Source organism: Uranotaenia lowii, chromosome 2 (assembly GCF_029784155.1).
Source record: "Uranotaenia lowii strain MFRU-FL chromosome 2, ASM2978415v1, whole genome shotgun sequence".
In the NCBI taxonomy this organism is placed as follows: Eukaryota; Metazoa; Arthropoda; class Insecta; order Diptera; family Culicidae; genus Uranotaenia; species Uranotaenia lowii.
The window spans coordinates 165,599,928-165,625,463 of NC_073692.1; the positions used below are offsets into that span (position 1 = coordinate 165,599,928).

General features: G+C 38.5%; 2 protein-coding genes across 3 annotated transcripts in view; one reads left to right on the forward strand and one right to left on the reverse strand.

Moving 5' to 3' along the window:
• The first annotated feature begins 278 nt into the window (after window positions 1-278).
• Window positions 279-24,861, forward strand: LOC129748603 (mesoderm induction early response protein 1). Of its 2 annotated transcripts, XM_055743263.1 has the most exons (6): window positions 279-445; window positions 500-606; window positions 21,299-21,634; window positions 21,697-22,181; window positions 22,242-22,506; window positions 22,916-24,861. In XM_055743263.1, exons 3-6 carry the CDS (start codon window positions 21,313-21,315, stop codon window positions 22,954-22,956), a joined length of 1,113 nt encoding a protein of 370 aa, XP_055599238.1. In that variant the 5' UTR covers window positions 279-445; window positions 500-606; window positions 21,299-21,312; the 3' UTR covers window positions 22,957-24,861. The 2 variants fall into 2 exon arrangements, with proteins under 2 accessions (XP_055599238.1, XP_055599239.1); XM_055743264.1 differs by lacking the exons at window positions 279-445; window positions 500-606 and having other exon boundaries at window positions 21,208-21,634.
• Window positions 15,253-25,536, reverse strand: part of LOC129748602 (dual specificity calcium/calmodulin-dependent 3',5'-cyclic nucleotide phosphodiesterase 1-like) — a 190,906-nt gene continuing 180,622 nt past the window's right edge. Inside the window, exons 6-7 of the mRNA XM_055743262.1 lie at window positions 19,532-20,717; window positions 15,253-18,548 (exon numbers count right to left, since the gene is read on the reverse strand). Of these exons, the coding sequence (XP_055599237.1) occupies window positions 18,427-18,548; window positions 19,532-20,717 (1,308 nt within the window). The 3' untranslated portion in view covers window positions 15,253-18,426. The remainder of the gene's footprint in view (window positions 18,549-19,531; window positions 20,718-25,536) is intronic.

Genomic DNA, 25,536 nt, shown 5'->3' on the forward strand with positions numbered 1-25,536 from the left:
TGACAACAGGCACTTTTCGACAAGCCTCGCATTTGTTTATGCAGACGAACTTTATAAAAATGTCCTAAGTAATAAATATATAATTTTCTTCAGAAATCATCGAATAGGGATGATTTATAAGCTGAATATTAACCAAATCTTAAAATTACTTTTTTATTGGCATTTGCCTTCAGACAATATACAAAAAACATCCGGAAATAGAAATACTGAAAATTATGTTTCGATATTTAAGCCCTATTGGAAGTGAATCGGTAGTTTATGTTTTTCTGTACATGAAAAAAGTGGTCAATAAACATTGTTTTTCATGTATTTTTGAGTAATTTATTAAATATATTTAATAAGTTTTGTATTCTCGGCCATTATCACCTAAGCGGAAATCTCGGACGTTACTCTGTATAGTAAACAGTTGGTCGAAGGAAGTTGGATCCCCAGTGTCCGAAAACTGGTAAGTGAAGTTCTGGATGGTTTGTTTTCCGGCGTTTAAAAAATATTTTTTTAGAAAAACAACCCTTCCGGACTAGCGAAACAAATCTATTATAATTTGACTTGGAGGATAATTTGCATTTACTTACTCCTGGATACCGAAAGCCGGAAACATAAAACCAGGTAAGTGCCCTTTTCATTAAGCTCCATAATATCATAGAAAAATATCTATATTTATGTATGTATGTATGTATGTTGATTATCCACAATGGGTGCACGGATTCACCGCAGTTTCTGCCTAAGTATGTGCTCACATGCATTCTTAGATTAATAGGTTCGACGAATCTCCAATGCAACGCGTACACCATACCCGGACCCCATGGCTTCGTATGAACTGTTATGGATGAATGTATTGTGTTGATGTAGGTGTATTTTGGGAGAACGAGTCAATCAGGTGGGCTAGTTTACTTACAGGTATTCCGGCATCCGTGTATATACCTGGCCAGCTGGCAACTAATTGAACATTCTTATTATATAGTCAGTTATATGAGGAAACACATCTTACCTGTCGGCCACTTATGGGATTCGAACCCAAAAGTTTTCTTGCCGATACCGGGAATCGAACCCAGTACGCCTGGCATACCAAAACCAGACTCGCGCCAGCCTATCCGCTAGACCACATCGTCATAGAAAAATATCTATATTTAGGTAACAAAATACCTAAGAATGTTGGAAACAAATTTTTAAATATACTGAATTCAGAATATGATTTCCGTATATCAATTCAACATCTATTTTTAAAATTGAAATCTTAAACCTGATACTGAATTCCGTAAAATGAATCTGTTTTTATTTTTTATTTTTTGATATTTCATTCTCCGTTATTTGGCCTCAACTTTTAAATTTCTGGTACTATACGAATTGTAGTGCTTTTTCTTACATGTGTATGAAATATTCTCAGTTTTTCGCGAATTGACGCGTTTTCTGTTATCAAGACAAAAAACAGGATTTTGAATTAAGGTACACTGGGGTAAGTGGAAACAACGGCTATTAAAAATAGAACCGTGTACTATTTTTTCAAAGTCTTGATGCAAAATGTTATATTTACTTCTAATCTATCCAATAAACGTAAAAATGATACGATTTCTATAATAACGGATGTTTACATCGACTTTTTGTTTATTCTCGTTTTAACTACGATGTCGAGTTGATCGAAAAATTGTCATGTTTCAGAAATTTCATAATAAATCTCAAATATATTATCAAATAAAATATAAACGAAAGAGATTTTTTGATTGGGTTTTCTTTTTTGGTTTATTTATGACACTTTACTATATCGTCAAATTAATCGATGGGATGTTAAGGCTTTTTGTACCCTGTCCTATGCATTGCGAGAATTGTGTGAAGTTGGGACACACTGCGCCCGACTGCGCGAATAAACCACGTTGTTCCTGTTGTGGAGAAAATCATGGGGTTTGAGCGTGCCCCGCAACTACACAAAAATTTGTGTATTGTGGGGGCTCACCCCATGATTTATCTTTTTGTGAACCGTTTCAGAACAGTTGGGACAAGCAGATCCCATATATTCTTAATCTAACATCTCATTCCACAATTTCAATATCATCCGTCTGGATTGTGACGATTCTCATGGAGGGGTGCTTTTGGGCATCGATAAGTGCCACTCTTTTTATAGAATTCTTCTTCCTTTATCGGGCGAAATTGAAGCTGTTGCTTGTCATACAACTATGAGAGGTAAGGACTTATGTGTTGTCAGTTTGTACTGGCCTCAGAGAGTTGGAGTGGATCGAAATCACCTAGAGGACCTGTGCCCAGTGCTTCCTGAGCCAAGGTTGATCCTGGGTGACTTCAATTCACATGTAACTGTCTGGGGAGAACAAATTGACGATAGTCGTTCTACTCTTATCTATGACATTTGCGACAGTTTCAATTGAACAATTTTAAACACGGGTGAAAAAACACGAGTACCTAAACCTCCTGCAAGACAAAGTGCAATTGACCTCTCACTCTGCTCAAATTCCCTATCATTTGATTGCCAGTAGAAGGTGATCCTAATGGTAGTGATCACTTGCCTATCGAAATTACTATCACCAATGGGCTCAGCTCTTCAAACACAGTAAATATGACATATGACCTTACAAGACACATCGACTGGAAGAAGTACTCGGACGAAATAATAACAGCCATCGATTCGATGCATGTTTTACCTCCTTTAGAACAGCACCACTTTCTTTGTCGCTTGATACATGAAAGTGCACTTTGTGCTCAAACAAAACCCATCCCAGATTCATCTGTTCCTAGAAGGCCCCCTAATCCTTGGCGGGACCAGCAGTGTTCTAAGCTTTATAAGGATAAATCGAAAGCATTTAAAGATTTTCGAAAACATGGAACTTTCGCCATTTTTGAAACATATGTTTCCCTTGAACATTAGTTCAAAAAATTAATAAAAGGGAAGAAAAAGGCGTATTGAAGGAATTTTGTGGGAGGTTTATCACGGGAAACATCCTTGAGTGCCTTATGGAGAGTGGCACGAAGCATGCGTAATCGATCATCTACGAATGAAAGTGAGGAATATTCACATAGATGGATATTTAACTTCCCACGGAAAGTCTGTCCAGATTCTGCACCTGTACAAAAAATAATCCGGAATGTACCTCCAGATAGGTGTGGTATGGATTTCAGCTTTTCGATGGTCGAATTCTCACTTGCCCTCCTCTCTTGCAACAATTCAGCTCCGGGAATTAATAAAATAAAATTTAACTTGTTGAAAAACCTTCCGGAAGGCGCAAAATTTCGTTTATTAAATTTATTTATTCAATTCTTGGAGCACAACATTGTTTCCCAAGAGTGGAGACAAGTGAGAGTCATTGCTATCCAAAAGCCCGGAAAACCAGCGTCTGATCCCAACTCGTACCGTCCAATAGCGATGTTGTCTTGTATACGCAAATTGATGGAGAAAATGATATTGTTTCGTTTGGATAAATGGGTAGAAACAAATGGTCTCCTTTCAGATACTCCATTTGCGTTCCGAAGGGGCAAAGGGACAAACGATTGTCTTGCTTTGCTGTTTTCAGAGATACAACTGGCGTACGTAAAACGTGAGCAAATGGCTTCAGTGCTTCTAGACATAAAGGGTTTTTTTTTTGATGCAGTCTCAATAGAGGTTTTGTCAGACAAGTTACACTCCCGGGGTCTGCCTCCTCTTTTGAACAACATCTTGTTTATACAGCTTGCTTTGTAAGAAACATTTGAACTTTGCTCATGGAGATGTTGCAGTTAGAAGAACCTCTTGCATGGGCCTCCCGCAGAGTTCATGTTTGAGTCCACTTTTGTACAACTTTTATGTGAGTGACATCGACAGTTGTCTCTTTGAAGGCTGCACTCTAAGACAACTTGCAGATGACGGCGTGGTTTCCGTCACAGGAACTACTGAGTGTCATCTGCACAGACCTTTACAAGATACTTAAGACAGATTGTCAACCTGGGCTTGGGATTGAGTTTTCCCCTCAGAAAACGGAGATGGTTGTTTTCTCTAAGAAACATAGACCTGCTCAACCTAAGCATTATCATCTCCTAGGCAGAACGATTACACAATCGAGGTGTTTCAAGTATCTCGGGGTTTGGTTTGATTCCAAATGTACCTGGAGAGCACACATTGAGTATCTGAAAGGAAAATGCCAACAAAGAATCAATTTTCTCCGATCAATCACTGGCACCTGGTGGGGAGCCCATCCAATAGATCTTTTAAAATTGTATCGAACAACTATTCTTTCAGTGATGGAATATGGTAGCTTCTGTTTCCAGTCGGCTGCTAAAATTCACCTCATAAAACTCGAGCGTATCCAATACCGTTGTCTTCGCATCGCTTTGAGCTGTATACTCTCAACGCACAACATGAGTCTTGAAGTTTTGGCAGGCATACTCCCTTTGAAAGATCGATTCAATCTACTATCACTTCGGTTCCTTATCAGGTATGAGGTCATGAACCCATCGGTGATTGTGAATTTCAAAAGGCTTCTTGAGCAAAATCTTCAAACCAGATTTATGTCTATATAACACATCCTCATGTCAATGCAGGTAAACCCTTCTTCGTACTCTCCAACTCGTGTTTGAAGCCCTGACTACGGTAATTCTTCTGTCCAGTTTGATTTGTCTATGCAGCAGGAAATCCGTGGAATCCCGGACACGCACCGTCTTCTTTTGATTCCACAAATTTTCGAAGCTAAATATAGACACGTCGGTGCTGAAAAAATGTACTTTACCGATGGATCACTTATAGAGGAAACAACAGGATTTGGAGTGTTCAACGAAATATCTAGCGCCTCTCACAGTCTCCAGTCATCATGCTCTGTATATGTAGCGGAGTTAGCAGCTATTCACTGGGCTTTGGACAGTGTCGCTACACGGCCAGTTGAACACTACTATATTGTAACGGATAGTCTGAGCTCCGTTGAAGCAATCCATTCAATAAAACCGGGAAAGCACTCGCCGTACTTCCTCGAGAAGATACGGAATAATTTGAGTGCTTTATCAAAGCGTCGCTTTACCATCACCTTCTTTTGGGTTTCCTCTCATTGCTCGATAGTGGGCAATGAGAAGGCAGACTCTCTGGCAAAGGTGGGGGCGATGGAAGGCGACACGTATCCACGTGAAATCGTCTTCAACGAATTTTACTATTTGTTTCGAAGAAACTCTCTTGTCAACTGGCAGCGCAAATGGGACGAGGATGAGTTGGGTCGGTGGCTCCACTCGATTATCCCAAAGGTGAGCCTTAAACCCTGGTTTAATAGATTGGACCTGAGTCGGGATTTTATTCGTATATTTTCCCGTCTCATGTCCAATTATTATTCCTTAGACGCGGTACTCTATCGTTTTGACATTGCTGGCAGCAATTTGTGTGGTTGCGGCCAAGGTTACCATGACATCGAGCATATTGTTTGGTCGTGCGAGGTCCATCTTGTCGCTAGAACGAATTTTATTGACTCCCTTAGGGCCCGAGGAAAACCACCCTATGTTCAGTGAGAGATGTGCTGGCCGTGATAGACTTGGACTACATGTTCGAAATATACATACCTTTTCCTAAAAGCTATGGATCTTCGTCTATAATTCTTTTTATTTTCATATTTCCCTATCTATCTTCTTTTCTTTTCTGATAAAAAGTGACGAACTAGATTTAAGCACACAATTGTAAACAAACAAAATGACTTTGGCTCCTTAAAACCTAAAGGTATGAGCCGTTTCAAATAAAGATGTTACAAAAAAAAAAAAATTACAATTTCACGTAGAGAAAAATATGCTAAACTAGCTTAACCCCTGTGTGCGTTGCAACACATCCATTTGGGAAAAATTTAAATAAAATCTCATATAAAGTATATTTTCTTTTATAATTTCCATGTATTCTTTCCTGAAGTTGTATGGATAAACTTCTATTTATTGATTGCAGAAAAAGACATGCTATATAAATCGTCTCGGCAAGTTTGAAAATCCGAGTTATCTTTGTTCTTGATTCGAAATTTCTTTGGTTTTAAATCTTGGTTAAGACTTATTCATTAAACATTGAATAATGTTTCTCGTTCACTTCCTATTTATTGTAAAATAATTGAGGGGAATTGAGGGCAGTTGGGTGGATTGATGACCTTTTCGACAAAATCCACCCGTTGGCTCGATACCACTGTAGTACCTCTTTGCTGTACTGGCAGCTTGCCAAATCTGGTGAAAACTTTACTGGTCCTCTGTGAGTACATTAGCTACGAAAAAAAATGTCAGGCACTCCTCCTTGTACATTTCGGAGTCCATTGTCTAGTTTTTCACAAAAATTGGGGTTTTTCGTCCGCAGCTGCAAATACCTTGCCAGATCAAACACTTTCTTGCAAACTTATCGGCAAAACGAATTTGAACTTGCCTGGGAGATCACCCCGACCAGTGGCTTTATAAAATTGTTGGCCAGGAAGCTGCCTAAAATCCATCTTCCCGTACGTTTCGTCATCCATGAGGATGCATCCGTCGTACTTCGTTAGAACCTTGTTGTATAACTTCCGGGCACGTCTTTCGGCTACTACATTCTGCTTCAATGTCCGGTTTGGCTGCTTACTGACCCGATAAGATCGTATTCCTTCGCGCAGACGAATCCTTCCGACGGTGCACCGGTCGGCGTTGAATTTCTTGGAGATGTCATAGTCCGACTGCCCTGGGTTTGCCTTGATCGTTCTGAAATGCAGTTTCGGATCCTGAGTTCCACTATGACGCTTGGCATAAACCAGGACACGGCAACGTTACACGATTTGTCTATGTATCGTGTGACCAACATCTTTTAAATAAGTATTGGTGAATCTTGTTTTTAAGCTTTTTTTTCCTCAGATTTAAGCTTTTTTTGCCTTGAAAGCATAGGAGATAAAGCTCAAATCTGAAGAAAAAGCTTAAATCTGTCAAAAAAGGGGAAATCTGAGAGATGTGCTCCACACGGTTGGAATAGAATTGCCGGCCTCTGGCATGAACCTGCCAATCGATAGTATGCATCTTTTGACGAGTGTCTGTGCAATCGCTAAACACTGACGGGAAATCACCCGTCTCACGAGTCTTGTTACACACGTCTTAGGCGGCATCCATAAATTACGTAACGCAAAAAACGCACTTTTTTGACCCCCTCCCCCCCGAATGTCACAAATAGTAACGCTTTGACGTACCCCCCTATGAAAATTACGTAACGTTGATAATAACCCCCCCCCCTCTGATTTTCTCATGTTTTAAAATACTGATTTTCGAAGGTCAAAAAAAGAGAAAATTTTTTAACGTTCTTTAATACGGAATTAATATCATCGATCAGAATCGCTTCTTAGTACTCATTGATGATAATCCTCTGATAAAGTCTGCTTCATTTAATATTGGAACACAAACAATTGCGTGTAGTTCAGTCATTTATTAACGAATTCATAATTTGTTTTTCATACAAATGTAGCATTTTCTTTACTCTTTCATAAAAAAAATTAAAAAAATTATTCCTTGCTGTTTCGAAGAAATTCTCGTACTTTTCCCGTAATACGGCACATTAGGCGGCGCACACCCTTTTCGTCCACCGTTTTGGCGATTTGATTCCACCAGTTCTTCATTTGAGTCATGTTCCCAACAAGTTTTCCCTTTGCCTTAAGCCTCCGCTTCGTGATTGCCCAGTATTTCTCTATCGGCCGGAACTGGGGGCAGTTTGGGGGGTTGAGGTCCTTCGGTATTACGCTGACCCCGTTCGTTGCGTACCATTCCATAACCGTTTTGCTGTAATGGCAGCTTGCGAGGTCCGGCCAAAACATTACTGGACGGTCGTGGGCACGAATAAACGGCAGAATCCGTTTCTGTAGGCACTCTTTTTTGTAGACTTCTGATGTCATTGTCTTGTCAGTGAGAAAGACTTTGGTTTTCTGTCCACAACTGCATATCCCCTGCCAAATCATGTACTTGCGGGCGAATTTATCCGCAAACACGAACTTAAATTTTGCAGGTACATCCCCCCGAGCCGTCGCCAAATAAAATTTTTGACCTGGGATTTGCCCAAAGTCCGCCTTCACGTAGGTCTGATCGTCCATCAGAATACATCCGTCGAACTTGGTCAGCACTTGGTCGTACAGCTTTCGAGCACGGATTCTGGCCACATTGTTCTGCTTCAGCGTCCGATTTGGCTGTTTGCTGGCTCGGAATGACCTTATTCCTTCCCGGAGACGAATTCGTCGCACCGTACTGTGAGCGGCCTGGAACTTTTTGGCCAAATCGCGGTCTGAAAGATTGGGATTCCTCTTGACGGCCTTGATGACTTTCCCACGCAGTTTCCGGTCGACAGTTCCACTCCGACGCTTCGAATGCGGCTTCCGAGCCGTCGTCAATGTTTCCTTGTACTGCTTGATAACACGCCATACGGTATTTCTGGACATTTTAAGCTGTTTAGCTAGCTTCGATGCCGACAACAATGGATTTTCAAGAAAACTGTGCACAATTTGATCTCTCCGTTCGGCTTCCATGGCGGTTGTTTACAAAATGCTATCGTTTGGTGTTATGACATAAATACATGGTGAAAGGTAATGAATTTCCCGACACGTGGGTGCAAAAAGTTTCCAAATCCGTCCACTAGGAGCGCCACAATGAGCAAAAGAATTTGTTCCAATATTAAATGAAGCAGACTTTAAAATAAATTGAAAGTCTTATTGCGAGTTGCTCGGTGCTTGTTAACTGATGATCTACCTTGTTTACTTTATTTTGTTCAAAGAGCATAACTTGCTACGCAAAATATACTCCACTTAGTAATAGCCTTAAGGTCAGGGATGCCAGGTGTTGAGGATAAAAAATCTGGGCAGTTTGAAGAAAAAAGTCTGGGCATGTATGTACACAAGAAAGATCACAAATTAAACACCAAACAGAAATGTAGGCGCTGTTTGTGAGCGGGGGGGTATGTATAGGGTATGTTGGTGTGTTTGTGTGGTTTATATTCTGTTTCGAGTTGAGAATAAAACAAACGCTGTTTCCTACTACGTACCATGCCGATTTCATTTAAAAAGTTAAGTTTTAATGAATGATTGGCAAAATACCAGTGCATACAAGCAAGATTTCTAGTATAATCTGCCACTTACGGGTCATATCTGATACATGAATATTGATTTTAACACTCCATTTTGAAAGTCTGTAACATCTGGGCACTCTCAGCAAAAATCTGGGCTAAATCTGTGTCTGACCAATATCTGGACGAAGGGTCAAAAGTCTTGGTTTTACAGACAAATCTGAGCACCTGGCAACCCAGCTTAAGGTTGAATTGAGTTTTTGGGTATAAATGAACCCAATTTTCAGTTTTCCAACGGTTATTTCACGGATATTCAATACACATTTTAAGGAATCTATCTCACAATCATTAAAAAGGAAAGGTTACAATCCTCTTTCAATCATATTGAAGCTGATAAATTTTAAGCTGACTTTGGTTTGCTTATCATTCTGCTAAAATTGCATCACATCAAAATAGCTGCGATGAAACTGAAAATTTTAAGGAAAAAATCGTTACGTAACGATGAGCATACCTCCCCCCCTCCCCTATGTCACAATTCGTAACGATCAAGCTTACTCCCTCCCCCCCCTAGGAGCGTTACGTAATTTATGGATGCCCCCTTACCAGCTCAGCTGCTGGCACACGAAAAGGGGGCAATGTAATCGCAAACGGGGAAACGGTACAGCCTAAGCCTAGTAGTGTGAGTAACGCTCTCTCAGAGGCGGTGTATCATGCAGTATGTTGCACCGTATGTATCTACTCCTTCACTCGCACATCTGACACCACACAGTGTCCAAAATTAATTTTCGTCTCGCGGCTTCTATCACGTTTAGTTTTTTTAAACAAAACGAATCGTAATGAAATTTTCAGCACTGACAGCTGGCTCGGTTCCACAGACGAAACAAAAATTATGTTGATTTTTCAGTACAAAATATTCAATTATCCCATACAAACCTAAAAGTTCAAATTTACTCATGTAAATGTTACTTAAAAATTTTGCAAAAAATCATGGATGAGTTTTGGACCAAGACGAAGCTTTTTAGAACCCAGGGTTTGAAACACACAATATGAGCCGTTGCAGAAATATTCAACTTTCAAGATGACGACGTTCGATTGACAATAACCTAATCTGCAATACAATGGTATTACCACAGAGAACAGACGTACAAGCTATCTCACGAAACTTGTGTAAAATTTCCAACGAACATTTTAACCAATTTATCCTTTTTTGACTTAACCACCAGATGTCTCCAAATACACCAAAGAGAACTGTGAAAATTTGATTTGTAACTTTTGAACGGCGCAATAGATGGCACTGTTTTAAGTCAAGTTTCAACGTATTTTTGGGTTGAAACTTGACTTAAAACAGTGAAATTTACAAACTTTTTTAAAGATTTTTTGTTCGAGCTTGTACGTCTGTTCTCTGTGGTATTACCTCATCTGTAGCTTCTACGGGTTTTGAGATATTCACAAAAGAAAATTGTTGTTTTTGGAAAAAAAAGGCAAAAATTTTAAGAATGGGGAAGGCTTTCATTCGGAGCGAGGTGGTCCGATTCACCAAAAAAAAATTGGATTTTTTTTATTTATTTTTATTATTCACTAGCTGACCCGGTGTGCTTTGCTACACCTTTCAAAATCGAATGACATTTTCAGAATTTATTCAAATTTTTAATGTTTTGTTGGTATTATTTTAAATCAAATTATGAAATAAGTCATAAGCAACCGCTATAAAATGAGAGCTGCAGCTGCAGTTTCGGTATGCAATCCAAAAATAACTTAAACTAACATTCTGAATCTTAATATATAAATTTGTGTTAAAGATCTGATAATTTTAATCTGCTTCTTTAAGCTTCGCCCTTAAAAAGGAGGGTCTCAAATAAATCGTACGTAAACAATGCAACTGATAAAATATGGTTGTTTTTGCTTGATATATTCTGAATTTATGCTAAAAAAAGTGATAAGAGAGCCCCCTCCCCCTGTCCATCCTTCCCCCCTGCTGAATGGGGGAATCTTTAATAATCATACCCATTTTATTCATTCCCAAAAATCTTCTAGTATCAAATATTATTCCATTGGTTGATAAGTTTTTAAGCTTTACAACAAAATTGATATGGAGCCCCCTCCTTCCTTCTCCTCTCTACACTGCACAGCATAAGGGTCTATGACAATCGAAGAAACATATCTTGTAACCAAGTACCTTTCTATGCCATATTTGTTTCCATTTGTTGGCTTCGAATTGAGAACTTATGCTAACAAAATTGTATTGGGCTCACCTTCCTCCTCCTATGTACCTACTCACTGAAAGGAGGATGGTGTGTCAGATAATCATAGAATCACACCAAAATGATTTTCCATGTTAAGTTTTGTCCATTTCTCGGAAAAAAAGTTAAATGTAAGCTTTCCTCTTCCCTTCTTTTATTCCCAATTCTATTATCGCACTGCAAGAAAGGAATTGTTTGACATAAAAAAAATTCTGGTATTAAAATACCATTCCATGTCAAATTTGGTTTTATTTGCGTTGTAAATCTTTGAGTTATGCATAAACTTGAAAGGAAGTTCCATCCCCCTTCCGTTCTCCCCATTGAATGGAGGGGTTAATATTAATATTCATAAAAGTATTTTTTGTACTCAAATACAAATTTTATTTCATATGCTCTATTAATTCTCGAGTTTTGCAAAAAAAAATGTATGGAAGCCCTCCTTTCCCCCTTTATATCTTTCCGTTGAAAAAGGTAGGGCTTCAATTTATAATAGAAACATTTCTCGTATCCAAATATCCTCACATGCCAAATAGTGTTCAATTTGCTCGATCAGCTCTTCAGTTATACTGAAAATTGTAAGGGAGACCTCTTCTCCCCCTTTTCATCCACCTTTTTGAAGGAGGGAGGGATACCAAATATTCATAGAAACGTTCCCAAATATCCGCCCATGCCAAATTTGGTTCCATTTGCTTGATTAGTTTTTGAGATATGTAAAAAATTAAAAAGAGGGTCCCTCCCCCCTTTATATCTCCCTACTGGAAAGAGGGAGGGGTCTCAAATAATCATAGAAATATTTTTCGTATCCAAATACCTTCCCATGCCAAATTTGGTTCCATTTGCTTTATCAGTTTTTGAGTTATGTAAAAAAATATGAATGAGGCCCCTCCCCCTTTCAACTGCAAAGAGAGAGGGGTCTCAAATAATCATTGAAATATTTTTCGTATCAAAATACCTTCCCATGCCAAATTGGGTTCCAATATCTTAATTAGTTTTCGAGTTATATGAAAAATTGTAAGGTAGGCCCCCTCCCCTCTTTCTATCACCCAACTGAGAGGAGGGAGGGGTACCTAATATTTATTAAAATATTCCTCGTGCCCAAATACCACCGCAAGCCAAATTTGACACCATTTGCTTGATTGGTTTTCGAGTTATGCAAAAAATTGTCTTTTATTTGGGAGGCCCCTCCCCCCCTTCCTGTTAGGGGGAGGGGTCCCAAACCATAATAGGAACCTTCCCCGGCCTCCAATACCCCCACCTGCCAAGTTTCACGCAATTCGGTTCAGTAGTTTCCGAGTCTATAGGGAACAGACAGACAGACAGACAGACAGAAATTCATTTTTATATATATAGATATGGAATGGGTCAAATGAAATGACCCATATACAATTTTTTTAACATCCAGTACTCGCTTGTTAGTCCTACGCTGTTGGGTCCGAGGCTTTCCTCTGACGACCGAAAACATTCGATTACTATGTGCAAAAAAAAAAAAAATATAATTTTGCCCAAATACGTTTTTTATCATTTTTTTTTGGGTATATTTTTGAGACCTGACTATGAATTAGTTAAGAATACTGAATATAGATGAATTAATAAGCTTCAAACATTTGATATCAACTACATGAAAATAACAATGCTGTCCTATTAAATAGCCAACCCATTGAATTTTCAATTGGTTGGTAAATTTTAAACCAACGACGCAAGAAAGCGTTCGATGAGGGTGAAACTTTTCAAGAAAATGTTAAAAAAATAAAATTATTTGAATTAAAGTCCAACTATAGAGTACCTTCCTCAGGCCTCAAAAATTTCTGACAACCGACCGTTTCCGATTTACGAGCAAGTACAGTATTTCCATTTAACTTATTCCCTTTAATACAACTCTTGACAAATTCTCCAACTCTGGTACAAATTCTGCAGCAGAAAAGTTTTTAACAGTTTGTTTTGGTTCTAAAATACTCTGTAATATTTGAAATTTTATAATCAGGTCGTAGAATTGTTCTTATTTTATGCAAAACTATGAAAAATATCGTCGGATGATTTATCGTGAGTTTAACAACAACAGATTCTTTTAAAATTTGATAAAAACCTGTCAATTTAGTGTGAAATGACTACGTGTTCAAAGACGTTGAAGACTCGTCTAACTAGTAAGAGAGAGATGTTTTGGTAAACAGTTGTAAAAAATTTCTTTCTGCTATAGTTTCTAGAAATTTAGGGCTTTTATTTATTACTTTTTTTTTTGGTTGGGAATTTCGAAACGAAAATTTGCTAACAACCAGACGTGACTCGCTCTCACGAGACTTTGCACGTGAGAAGTTAGAGTTCTCAGGCTTAGGACCTGAGAAGCGAGGCTTGAATCGTACGAACGAGAAGTGATACGTGAGAAGTGAGACGTGACGCATGATTTTCCACTTATGGGTCATATTTAAAAAACATGTCGATTGCCAATTTGGCCAAGGTACATAAAACGCACAAATGTCGATGACCGCCCGATTTTAGCTTCAGAAAAATCTCACTCAACCAGATTCAAAATTTGAATGCTTCTGTTTAAGATTTTTTGTTGCTTGGTTCTAGTTTCTTTTCAATTTAAATTGATTTGAAAAAAATCAGAGTGATCGAAAAATTTCTGCTCAAGTGGTCAACTCAAAGCAGTAGCTCGACGACACTCAAGTGTGTGAGAAAATTAACCTCATTCGTTCTAGCAAAAAAATGCAAAATCCACTTTTTGGCTCCAACTTTTGAGGAGGAGATTGCTTTACAAGTTTGGTTTTCTTAATCCAGACATTCCACACATTTTCTATGAAAAACTAAGATGGTACGTGTTACAACAAAAAAGTTATTTAATATAGAACTAAGTGAGGTATATAACACTGATTCAGCTCTGAAGGCTTTGATTGGATCACCCTACTCTATATAGAAAAAAGTGGCATGATGATGAAAGATGAAAGTACCAGAATAAAACGCAAATAACTCATTCAAAACTATCAGCGTTTGTCTCTTCAAATGTTTTGGTCGTTTCGTACCTTGTAATGTGTAAATTCTGCCTCTCAGCTCAAATATCTACATGACAGTCATAATGTGCGCTTCTCAAGGCCAGTTCCGCCAATTGACATTCATTAGTGCTTTCAAAAAGACGTTGTTTAGAATCTGTTTTTTATTAAGTCTTTTTAAGATTGAAGTTCTTCGAGCCCTTCGTTTCTTATGGTAAGAAAATAGCAAATAAAATATGTATAAAAAAAGTTTAAAATCGTATTTAAAAATTTCTTTATGTGCACATTATTCCCAACTGTTTCAAATAATTGTAAAAAATAATAGAATTTGAGCTTTTCATAACTTCTTGGAAGGGCTTGTGATATAGCGCAGTTGGCAAGTCTGTTGTCTCCTGAGCCGATGTCCGCGAGTTCGAGCCCAGAGCAAACATCGAACACAGTTGTACAGGATAAGTTTTTCAATAACGATCCGCCAACTGCACCGTTGATAAAGTCGCGAATGCCATAAAGATGGTAAAACGACTATAATCGAAACAAAAAAAAAAACTTCTTGGAAAAGTGCCAATTTTACACTTAATAGAATTTCATAAATGTTAGAAAGTAATACAACATGATGTTGTTTTATAACAAAGTTTAACAGAACTCTTATGGAAATGAAATTGTTTAATTGTATCATTGTGATCCTCACTTAATTGATAAATGAATAACGGTGACTATTTGTTATTTTCAAACCGCTTTAAAAAATCTGCAGCTATACTTGAAACATAAACCTGTATGAAATCTTATTAAATGTTGTAAAACTTTTTTTATTTTTTTTTCTAGTTTTATTGGGAAATCTAATTTTTAATGGTGTTTCGAATATGTTTTCCTATACTTCTGGGAGGTTGGAAATAAAGATTGTCGTTTTAAAAATAGTGATAATGTCAAACAATCGATAACTTCCAAATTTATACAAAGGTTGCTTGCTTAGAAATTCATTTACAACTTACCTGCTTGCTTCTAGTTTTCTCTTTCAACAGGGAAGGAAGTCATCAAAACACATCCCACACAATTTGCTTTAATACTAGCAGTATTACTTTTTTATTCGTTTTATCATTTATTGTTTAGAGTTTTATCATATAGTCAATAAATTATATTTCATTTTATGTTTTTTTTGTATAGTACTATCATATAGTCAACCTAGTTTGAAAACAAAAACTCAACTTGGATTGCCTCGGCTCTTTTTTTATAAGGATTTTTGATGTTGTTCTTTCTTTTGTTGTTTTTGTTATTTTTGCTGTCTAGTTTTCCTTCATTGCAAATCAAATCTTGCCTCTTGCTTCTACTAACACACACAGACACACTTTGTGCTCTTTGTAGCTGAACAGTTTAATGTAGTTAAAAAGTAGTGGAATATGAAGATTCTCTTTCGCGTTTTTTTTTCCAAAGACTTGGGTTGTAAAATTAAATTTTCATTGCGGTTTATTTTAAATTCTTCGTGTTAAAGAGTCTCTCAAAGTCAAAATAGAAGAAGGATTTTTCACCCAATTTAGAATTGTGTTTTGGACTTAAAATTTCTCATTAAGCTAGGCATGGTTTTGAACCATCATCGTCTGTCATTTTTCTAATTTTTAGTTGGTAGCTTGTTAAAAGGTCTTTCATATTTAGTGTCTTAGAGAGTAAAAACATGCTTGTTAAACCGTATATAGAAAAAGTGAAAACTCTGCAAAACGGATGAATTCGATACTTCAACAGGATTACAATCATTTGTATGTTTGCATTTTTTTTTTCTTAAAAGAGATACTGAAGGTAGTTCGATCTGAGCGATTAGTTTATCGATAAGAAGAAGATTTTATTATTTTGTTTTAAATTTCGAATGATTCTCGCGATCATTAGACGTGTGTTATCTATGCTTTAACATTTTCTTCCTCAACATAGTCCCTTAAGCAAACTTAATGAAAGATTTTTAGTTTTCAAATTTCAGTTATTTGTTCTAGTATTTACACCACAAAGCACAGCTTCTGGTTTTTGTTGATTTATCGTTCCCTAGAAATATTGTTCACAATTTGTTTTCGTCGATACACAGTTTTTTTTAAGTGGGGCGGAATAAGAGATATTATTTGTAGAGATTTATTGTTGTTTTTTCCTTCTTAGAAATATTACACGTTATGTCCGTGTACTTACTTTGAGAGAAAAAACGTTAGATTGGTCGTTTAGATGGAGATCAGTGAAATTTTATCAGATGCATAATCTCCATTTTTTCAGAAGAGGCCTTTCAAAATTAAACTTTAATTATTTTTTAGCCAGTGATTATTCTGATCCATTCTCTTTATTATACCAACGAATGCGAATGCGATAAGGATTCAAAAGTCCCCCTGGAATGTTATAAAACTCGATTGAAGTCTCTTTGGAACATTGTGGGTGTCATTTTCAATCCGAACGGCACTTGCGAATATTCAAATTTTCTATACAACTCTTTCCATGATAAGAAGCCCGCAAATATGAATTTTCAAATAGAACAAGCAATTTTTTCAAGTGAATAACTCCGGATTATTTTTTTAAAGACATTCTATTTCATTCAGATAATCTGTTAAAGAAAGGTTCATTCGACTAAATTAAATTTTCAAAGCTGAATCCATCTGGGTTTCCGCTCCATCCGATTACAGAAAGCGGTAAATGGATCTTTCTGTTTCTAATTTTTCCCGCTTTCTTTTCTCTTTTAATCCTGCACTGGATTCTTGATAAAGGGTTAAGAAGAAGATGGTGCCCGTCCGTACCAGAGCATGGATCAGATTAAACACAGCTGCTGTTATTAGTAATAATTTTTCTCCCCAGCCCTGGCGCAAATTCCAGGTAGTGTATTTGCTAGTTTCATATTAAATTAATTTCTACCACTTTTGTCAGTTCCCATCATTCTTGGGCCCTTTGAAAATATCCTTTTCATGGAAACTGTGCATAGGAAACTTTCTCTACCGGGTTTTTTTTTCTCAGAGCTCTGATGATGCTGTTTTTGTTGCTTATTTTTTGGGGGGCGAACATCTAAAAGAAGGAGGGGGCAACTCGTGAAATAAATGAAAATCAACGGAAAACTTTCTCAAGGTTTTTTTTGCCTTCAGTTTATTTCGATACTATCTTGCCACCGCTACTGTTATAGGTTCTGTGTTGTAGTTAGTTTGATTGTAACGAAGAGTGATGCTTGTCAGATCGGGTCTTAATAATGGTTCGAGTGCATCAATCAAACAAAGTACACAAGAGTGGAAGCTTTCAATGTTTATTTGTTCAATTTTCGCCCTAGATTTGAATTGATTGTAATAGTTTTTTCTTCTATTTGCCGCTTCAAAATATTTTTCCTTTCGCATAAATAAAATCAACAGGAAACTTAATCGAGAAGAAGTCACTTTTATCAACAATTTTCTACTACATCAGTTATCAGTTAGGTGTGTCGATTGTGTTCTTTTTCTTCATTGTTGTTGTTCTCTTTTGTTTATTTTGTTTAAATTTTATTAAGATATATATAAGATTCTTCTGTGAAAGTGTCTTTATGTGAGTTACATGTAAGTGTGTGTGTAGGTCTATCAGAGAGGGGTGTAGCAGTTGTATGAATAGAGATTGTAAATACTTTTTGTTTCTCATTGTTTACTTTTGTTTTAAATTTTATTACTATTAGACTCTTGGTTTTCTTTTAAGTTGTTTTTACTTTGCTCCTACTGACATTGATCGTAGATGTATATGTGGCTGTAGTTTTTTTTGTTCTGAATTTTTTCTTATGTTTTTTTTTATTCTTTTCTACCAATTTCTTCTCGCTATAGTTTTCACTCGACTTCCCCCGTTCACTAGACTTGTTGCTATAGAAATGCGGTCGACACGAAAAGGTCCCCGCTCGTTGGATGCAAACGCGCACAGAAAAATACCATCAAAAGTTACTACTTCATTTATTTTTACTTTGTTTCTTAGGAGGGGTTCATCGTGCATAGATTTTGTTTTTTGTTTTCAATATTAATATATAGTAGAATTCCTTCTGCGCTACTTGATGATTGATGTTTTAGTTTTTTTTGCTTTATTAATCTAGAATGATTTTCGTTTAGAAAAAAGTGTGAGTCGATTGGTTGTAGCTATAGCAGCTGCAGTAGTTGTAGTAGTTGTAGTAGTAATAGTTGTCGTTTCTTGTTTTTCTGTAGGAATAGTAAAGTACACTACCGCATAGGTATTGCCTGAAGGTGATGTAGATATCTTGCTATAGATTGAACTACTCCTTGTCGGTTACTTCCTCGATAGCGGCTTCCGATGCTTTCTCCGGTTGACCTTCCTGTGCTTCGGCGAGTGTGGCAGCTTCTGCAGCGGCTGCTGCTGCTGCCCGGGCTTCGGCATCTAAAACATGAAGAATGAATTATTATCTTTTAATTGCAATGATTGATAAATGATTCCACGTAGATTCCAATCCAGGAATTGAACGCAAAGAATCACACATTTTTGTTGTTTAATTGACCTTTGCATGCGTTGCATAGAAACTGCGAGTTCACGTGAAAGCCGTTTGGATTTAAAATTCCACCTGATATGTTTCAAAGCTCGATTCATGTCTTTTTGAATCATTGCGGGTGCGTTTTTCAGTCCAAAAGGCATTCGCCTGATTTCGAATTTCCTAGCAACGCGCGGTAAGGGAACACAGAGGTGGAGAAAGGATTACCAAGCTGCAATTCGAAAAGTCATGCAAGCGCTGATGTGGTCTAGTGCATAGGCTGCCGCGAGTCTGGTACTGGGTTCGATTCCCGGTATCGACAAGAAAAACTTTTGGATGGGATGAATAAACCCAAGAGGCCTAAAATCCCAAATAAAACAACAAAACAAACGAAAAATCATGTTTTCCAGGTCTGGCCTCCAGCGTTCACGCAAATACCGTTCGGAGAGAAAAATTCACCTGCTAATTTTCAAAGCGTGATTGATGTTACTTTGAAAAGTTGCGGGGGCGTTTTTAATTCCCAACGGCATTCCTGTCAACTCGTTTTATTTTTTTAATTTTCTATACATATGGTAAGAAAACACAAAAGCAATGCCAATGGAGCCAAACTTCATTAATCAATTGTGTTTTCAAGGACCTCCACCTCTTGCGCTTATGCGAATGCCTTTTGGTTTGATAAATTCACCTGCGATGTTACAAAGCAACATGGATGTCTCTTTGACACATCGGGTAAACTCGAATTTTCTATGCATCATATTCTAAAAAAAATCACAAATACATAGGCAACATTGCATATATCAATCGTGTTTTACAGATCTGGTCCGTGGCGTTCATGCAAATGATTGACAAACTTAAAAAAGGATTTCAAACAGTTTTAGTATAGGGTAACACTCACCCCGCTGAGCCTGCTCCTTCCAGATCTTTTTGTTCTCGGCCAAGCAGGTGATCCAGGGTTTCTTGATCTCGAACCGGTCTGGTTTCGCTCCGTTCTTGACGTCCGCCTTCGGCTTCTGCGGCGGTTTGTCGACGCTATTTGCTACTGCCGGTGTTTCTGAGCCGCTTCCGGTTCCGCTACCACTGCCACTATTGTTGGTTATTGCTTCATTGCTACTGCTATTGTTGTTGTTGTTCGGTACACTTAGAGTATTGTTTGCTTTAATACTAGTATTATTGTTATTGTTGTTCTTGTTATTACTATTCATTGCGATTGGTGCTATCGGTGCTAAGACTATTTCTAACATATCGGCACACACAGCCATACTGGGCTCGACGATAAATTCGATAAAACCGATCTGTGACTCGGCCACTAGGGTGTTGTTACGATCGCACAGCGGACTGAATGGGAGCCCGAGTTCCTGCTCGAGGTCGCCCTGCCGGAAGAATTCTTCCAGCAGTAGCATGGTCCACTTGTGATGGATGTCCCAGCGTTTGGCCGGATGGGAAATATCACAACAGTGCAGGACGAGGGAGAGCGCCTTGGACTTGTCGACCTGCGGCTCGGCCAGCGTCAATAGATTGCGCATATTTTTCAGCTGCTGAAAGTGGAACGACATGTCGGTCGCCAGGACCATATCAATAATCAGTGAGCGCAGCTCTCGGTACTCCTCCTTCGAGAGATTCTGCAGCACATTGCAGTCGTCCTCTTTCAGCACCCGGAACGCGGCACTGATGTGATGGTTCTCCAGCACGGCCCGATCGTTGTACAGCATCGCTGTATCCGATCCGGACATCACGTGGAAGTTGTTGGTCGTCCCCGTGTGCTCGTAGTCATGGATTAAGGCCGCTAGCAGCGTGGCAAAGATCTCGAGATCCGTTAGCCAGTGCATCATCCCCGTCTGGCAGAGGATGTGGTGTACGGTTTGTGCGACATCGGCGGCATGCAGGTTGTTGTGGTACGGATTCCGGAAGCGGCAGTAGCCCTCCTCGATGCGCGATAGGAACGTTTCCAGCATGGCCGGCGGAATCTTGAACTTGTGGATGGTGCCGTATCGGTTCAGCAGATCGTAGCCGAGGTACTTGACCGGTTGGCAGTTGCCGGCTTCGGCCAGAGCGAACACATCGAACGACCAGTCATCCAGACACTGTTGGTAGAAGGAGAGAAAAACTATTAGTTTTTTTTGTACAATTTGTAAACCAAAATCTTGCCGGAGCCCGTCATCCAATTCTTTTTTAAATTTACAAAAAAATATATATTTCTTAAAAGTTAAATATTTGTTTGGTTTTAATCACCGCACTTTCTTGTGGTTTTCTTCAATTGATATTTTTTGGTGATTTACGACGAAAAACAAGACTGCTGTTTTTTTATGTTTCCCTAATATCGTACGTCGTTCGTAATATCGAAGTATCACGGCCGTAAAGAAGTACGACGGCCGTAAAGAAAACATGCAGCAGAACAAGTTTTTTTTCTGAGGATGCCTGAAATTCAGTAAGCCGAAACGTAAAAAACAGTGGTCTTTTTTTACAACGTAAATCACCGAAAAATATCAATTAAAAAAAACCACATGAAAGTTAAATATGCATAAGTTAACGGAAACTTGCATCTATAGTCTTTAATATCAAGTCGTTTCAAGACGTTACGGCTGCAGTGGCAAGTTCCATACGACTAGAATGTGTTAAAAGAAATGTTATTAGTACTTGTAAAATCCAATTTTTGTCTTTTCAGGACCGCACTAAAACATGCCAATTGACGAACAGGCCCAGCAACAATCATCCCAACAGCAGTCCCAAACAACAATGAACCAGCCTATTAATGCCGAAGATCCCCCAGCGGCCAAGGATCCTCCACCGGATGGAGGCATACCGGAGGAAGAGGAGGATGACGACGAGGATGACGATGAAGCCGGAACCGGAGGAGAGCTGGCCACTACCGATGGCGGTCGCAGCTATTCCAGCACCCAGGTTGCCTCCGCTGGCGGAGGTTTCTACGAGGAAGACGAGGAGGACGAAGAGGACGAACCGGAAGAGCAGTCCGGGCTGCGGCAATTGTTTGCACCAATCAGTAAATTTTATTTTTCTCGTTATCAAGCTTCAATACAACTAATGATTATCGTTTGATTAAAGGTGCGCAAGCTCAAAGCGAAGACGAGGAGGATGGCGATTACATACCGGACGAGGAAGTCAAAAAGACGATCATGGTGGGTAGTGATTTCCAGGCTCAGATTCCGGAAGGACTTTGCCGGTACGACGATGCGTTGCCTTATGAAAATGAAGACAAATTACTCTGGAACCCGGAGATACTGGCCGAAGACTTGATAGTGGAATATTTGCAAAAAATAGCTAGCGGCGCTGCCAGTAATAATGGGACACCTCAGACGAATAGTGTGTTTTCGATTCCGCTAGGGAAACATCTCAGGGACGATGAGCAGGGGCTTTACTTGTTACAGCAGTGCGGTCACAACATGGATGAGGCCCTGCGGAGAAAGCGCATAAACGCTGTACCGGTAGCTGATCAGCCGATGAGTATTTGGTCTGAGGAAGAGTGTCGAAATTTTGAAAACGGGCTTCGGATACATGGGAAAGATTTTCACATGATTCAACAATCAAAAGTAAATTAACTTTCAACTTATGTTGACCAAAAATAATCGAATTCTAACTCTTTTTAAAAGGTTCGAACACGTTCAGTGGGAGAGTTGGTTCAGTTCTACTACCTCTGGAAGAAAACTGAACGGCACGATTTGTTCGCGAGCAAGGCGCGACTAGAGAAGAAAAAGTACAACCTACATCCCGGACTGACCGACCACATGGATCGGTTCTTAGAGGAACAGGAAAATAGTACCGGCTTCGGGGATCGAAGCACATCGCCAGGGATCCAAAGCCTCTACACCGCCGCTGCCTCCGAAGCCAAACGGCAGCGTCTGATGGATTCGAAAGGTGAGTTCGATGCTACCGGTTATTAAACAAGTGTTTATGTCCTAATCTGCTTCGAACCCTGCAATCTGTTACTAAAATAGCCATAATCACCGCTGTTCAAATTACCCTTTGATGTTGAGGTAGTTATGTATGTCAATGTTCAGTTTTGTAAAAATTCCATTAATCAACTAAATGACATCAGACATCTTCACCTCGTCTAAAATTCGCAGTTCAACTCATGCATTTATAAGTTCGCTCCATTTGTGTTATGTGATTATTCCTGCTCGTTAAGTGCTTGTTTCTCCCGGCTTAAATTATAAGTTTGTGCACATTCGCTTTTCCCAATCGCACAAAAATGTCCAATTATTTGTCCAATCCATGTTCCCCCTTTTCACCACGACAAGAAATAATAATATCGGGGCATGTTTAGCTAGCACAGGATCTTCGAAACGGTCTTCTTCGGCCCTGTGACTCTCTGTGACCCGCTGGAGATTCTCGGCAGCAGGATCGACTGCGGCTGCGGAAGCTCGCCGTCATGAGTGAAAATAATCACGCCCAAGGATGACCGGGATAATCGGTTACGGCGGGCTGATCTGATGGAAATAATCAAAACCAATGGAATCTACCAGCGTATTAGAAATGTAACTGTCATGCATTTTCATTATTCTACACAATCAAAAGGCCCCGCCGAGAATGTATTCATGGTGCAATGGTGGACACTTTTAGTGATATCTAGAGGGTATATTGTACCTTGATAAAAGGAGAACTACAAATCGCATCCAATTTAAGAATTTTGCTTCTACGTTTAGCTTAATCGACAGTAAGTTAATAAAACATCGTACAAACACTAATAAGTTTAAATGACGTCGACACAGGGAGCAAGGTTAAAAAGTCACAATATGTAGTAGAAAAGTCGGATAATGTGGAACATTTGTCCACTTCTGCAAATACTGCTTTGATTGAGCGAAAACTACTAAACTCGAAGCACTGTACATGGCTGGGAAACATTGCATGAACACACAAATTTGCAAATAGATTTTTTTTATATGGAATCGAACAACCTTCAAAACATATGCTAGCTGCGAAAATTTATCGGACATACCTATAAAGGCAAGCAGTCAAAATTGAACTTTCGGTAACAAAAATGTATATTAGACTAGTTCACTTTTCGGCTTTTTTCGCTGATCACAACGCCACTTACAGGGTTTGATCCTAATTCATTTTCAAGAACTCTGGCCGAATTTGAGCTCATTTGAGTAAGTTTCCAGCGTGCGCTAGAAGTTTTATTGAAAAAAGTCCATTTTTCTGGAAAATTTTCGTAGATGTGTTCTAGCAAGCTGTTGTTTATATAAAATGATAATTTTATAGTGCTCGGTGATTGGTATGACAAGCATTCGTATGGACCTGTTTTAGATAATTGACTAAATCAAACCGAAAAAATTTAAAAATTCATAAACTACCAACTTTTACAGAAAATTTACTTACAATTTAAGAGCTTAAAATCAGTAGTAAATAGAAAAAAATATTTTCGATATAAACTTTTCATAAAAAGATAGCCTTATTTATAACCTTTAATTTGATGTATAACACTTAATTATCGCAACAGTACAAGCAAAGATATTCAAACATTCACATCACATTCTTTGAATCATAATGTTAGCTCCATTCAAGTTTTAGCATCATGCAACCTGCAAAACGTGGCATCAAGAGGACTTGCTTACAACTTGATCAAAGCGCGCGCTTTTTTTAACTCCTGGCCCCGTCATGGGGTACTTGATTGAATAAAATATCCTTTCTTGTGCACAAGTTGGTGTGGAGCAAACTTGAATGAAAAATATTTTATCAAATCAAATTTGTTGCATAGATAATTGAATAACTTTGCTAGCACTCTTGCGATCATTAAGTGTTATACATCAAATTAAAGGTTATAAATAAGGCTATCTTTTTATGAAAAGTTTATATCGAAAATATTTTTTTTTCTATTTACTACTGATTTTAAGCTCTCAACTTGTAAGTAAATTTTCTGTAAAAGTTGGTAGTTTATGAATTTTTAAATTTTTTCGGTTTGATTTAGTCAATTATCTAAAACAGGTCCATACGAATGCTTGTCATACCAATCACCGAGCACTATAAAATTACCATTTTATATTAACAACAGCTTGCTAGAACACATCTACGAAAATTTTCCAGAAAAATTGACTTTTTTCAATAAAACTCCTAGCGCACGCTGGAAACTTACTCAAATGAGCTCAAATTTGGCCAGAGTACTTGAAAATAAATGAGGATCAAACCTTGTAAGTGGCGTTGTGATCAGCGAAAAAAGCCGAAAAGTGAACTAGTCTAATGTATATCCTATCTGATAAGTAATACTGGCGCATAAAAAATATGATATTGAATAAATGCATACTGATTCAAACGATCAGAATCGTACTTTTCTGTTTTTGAAAGAAATTCATTTTTGGTTTCGGTGGAGTATTTGTCTATGATATCGACCTAGTCGGCAGATCATCTGAAGTGGTGGAAGCATTCGTCTATCTCGACCCGCGGCAACGAATAATCAGTGGAAGTCGTGCTTACTACGGACTCTTCAAGCATCTGTGGGTGAGAAGACTTAGCTCTCGTGAGAAGTGTAACCTGTACGTTCATTAGACCGGTTGCCCTCCATTGCCACGAGACAGGGACGTGCATATTGCTGCTTACACTCGGAGTATTCGAGCGACGAGTGTTCAGAACCATCCGTGGCGGCGTATAGGGAATAATTTTGTGCATTTTTTTTTACAAAAAATCAACCATGTTTATTACAAAAAGATCAACATCATTTTGCTTTTTTTGTGGAACCGAACATTTGGTCCTTCGAGCCGGATTCGAGGGCGAGAAGCTCATCAGAGACCAGCAAAGGAATTCATCATTCGCCATCTTCCGGGAGCGCAGTAGCACCTGGGGTTTGTAAAACATCCACGACAAGGTAGGCCATTTTGTGGTATACTCACTCAGAACAAATAGTCTGGTCTGTTATCCATCCGACATCGGCGGAATCAAAACAAACGACAG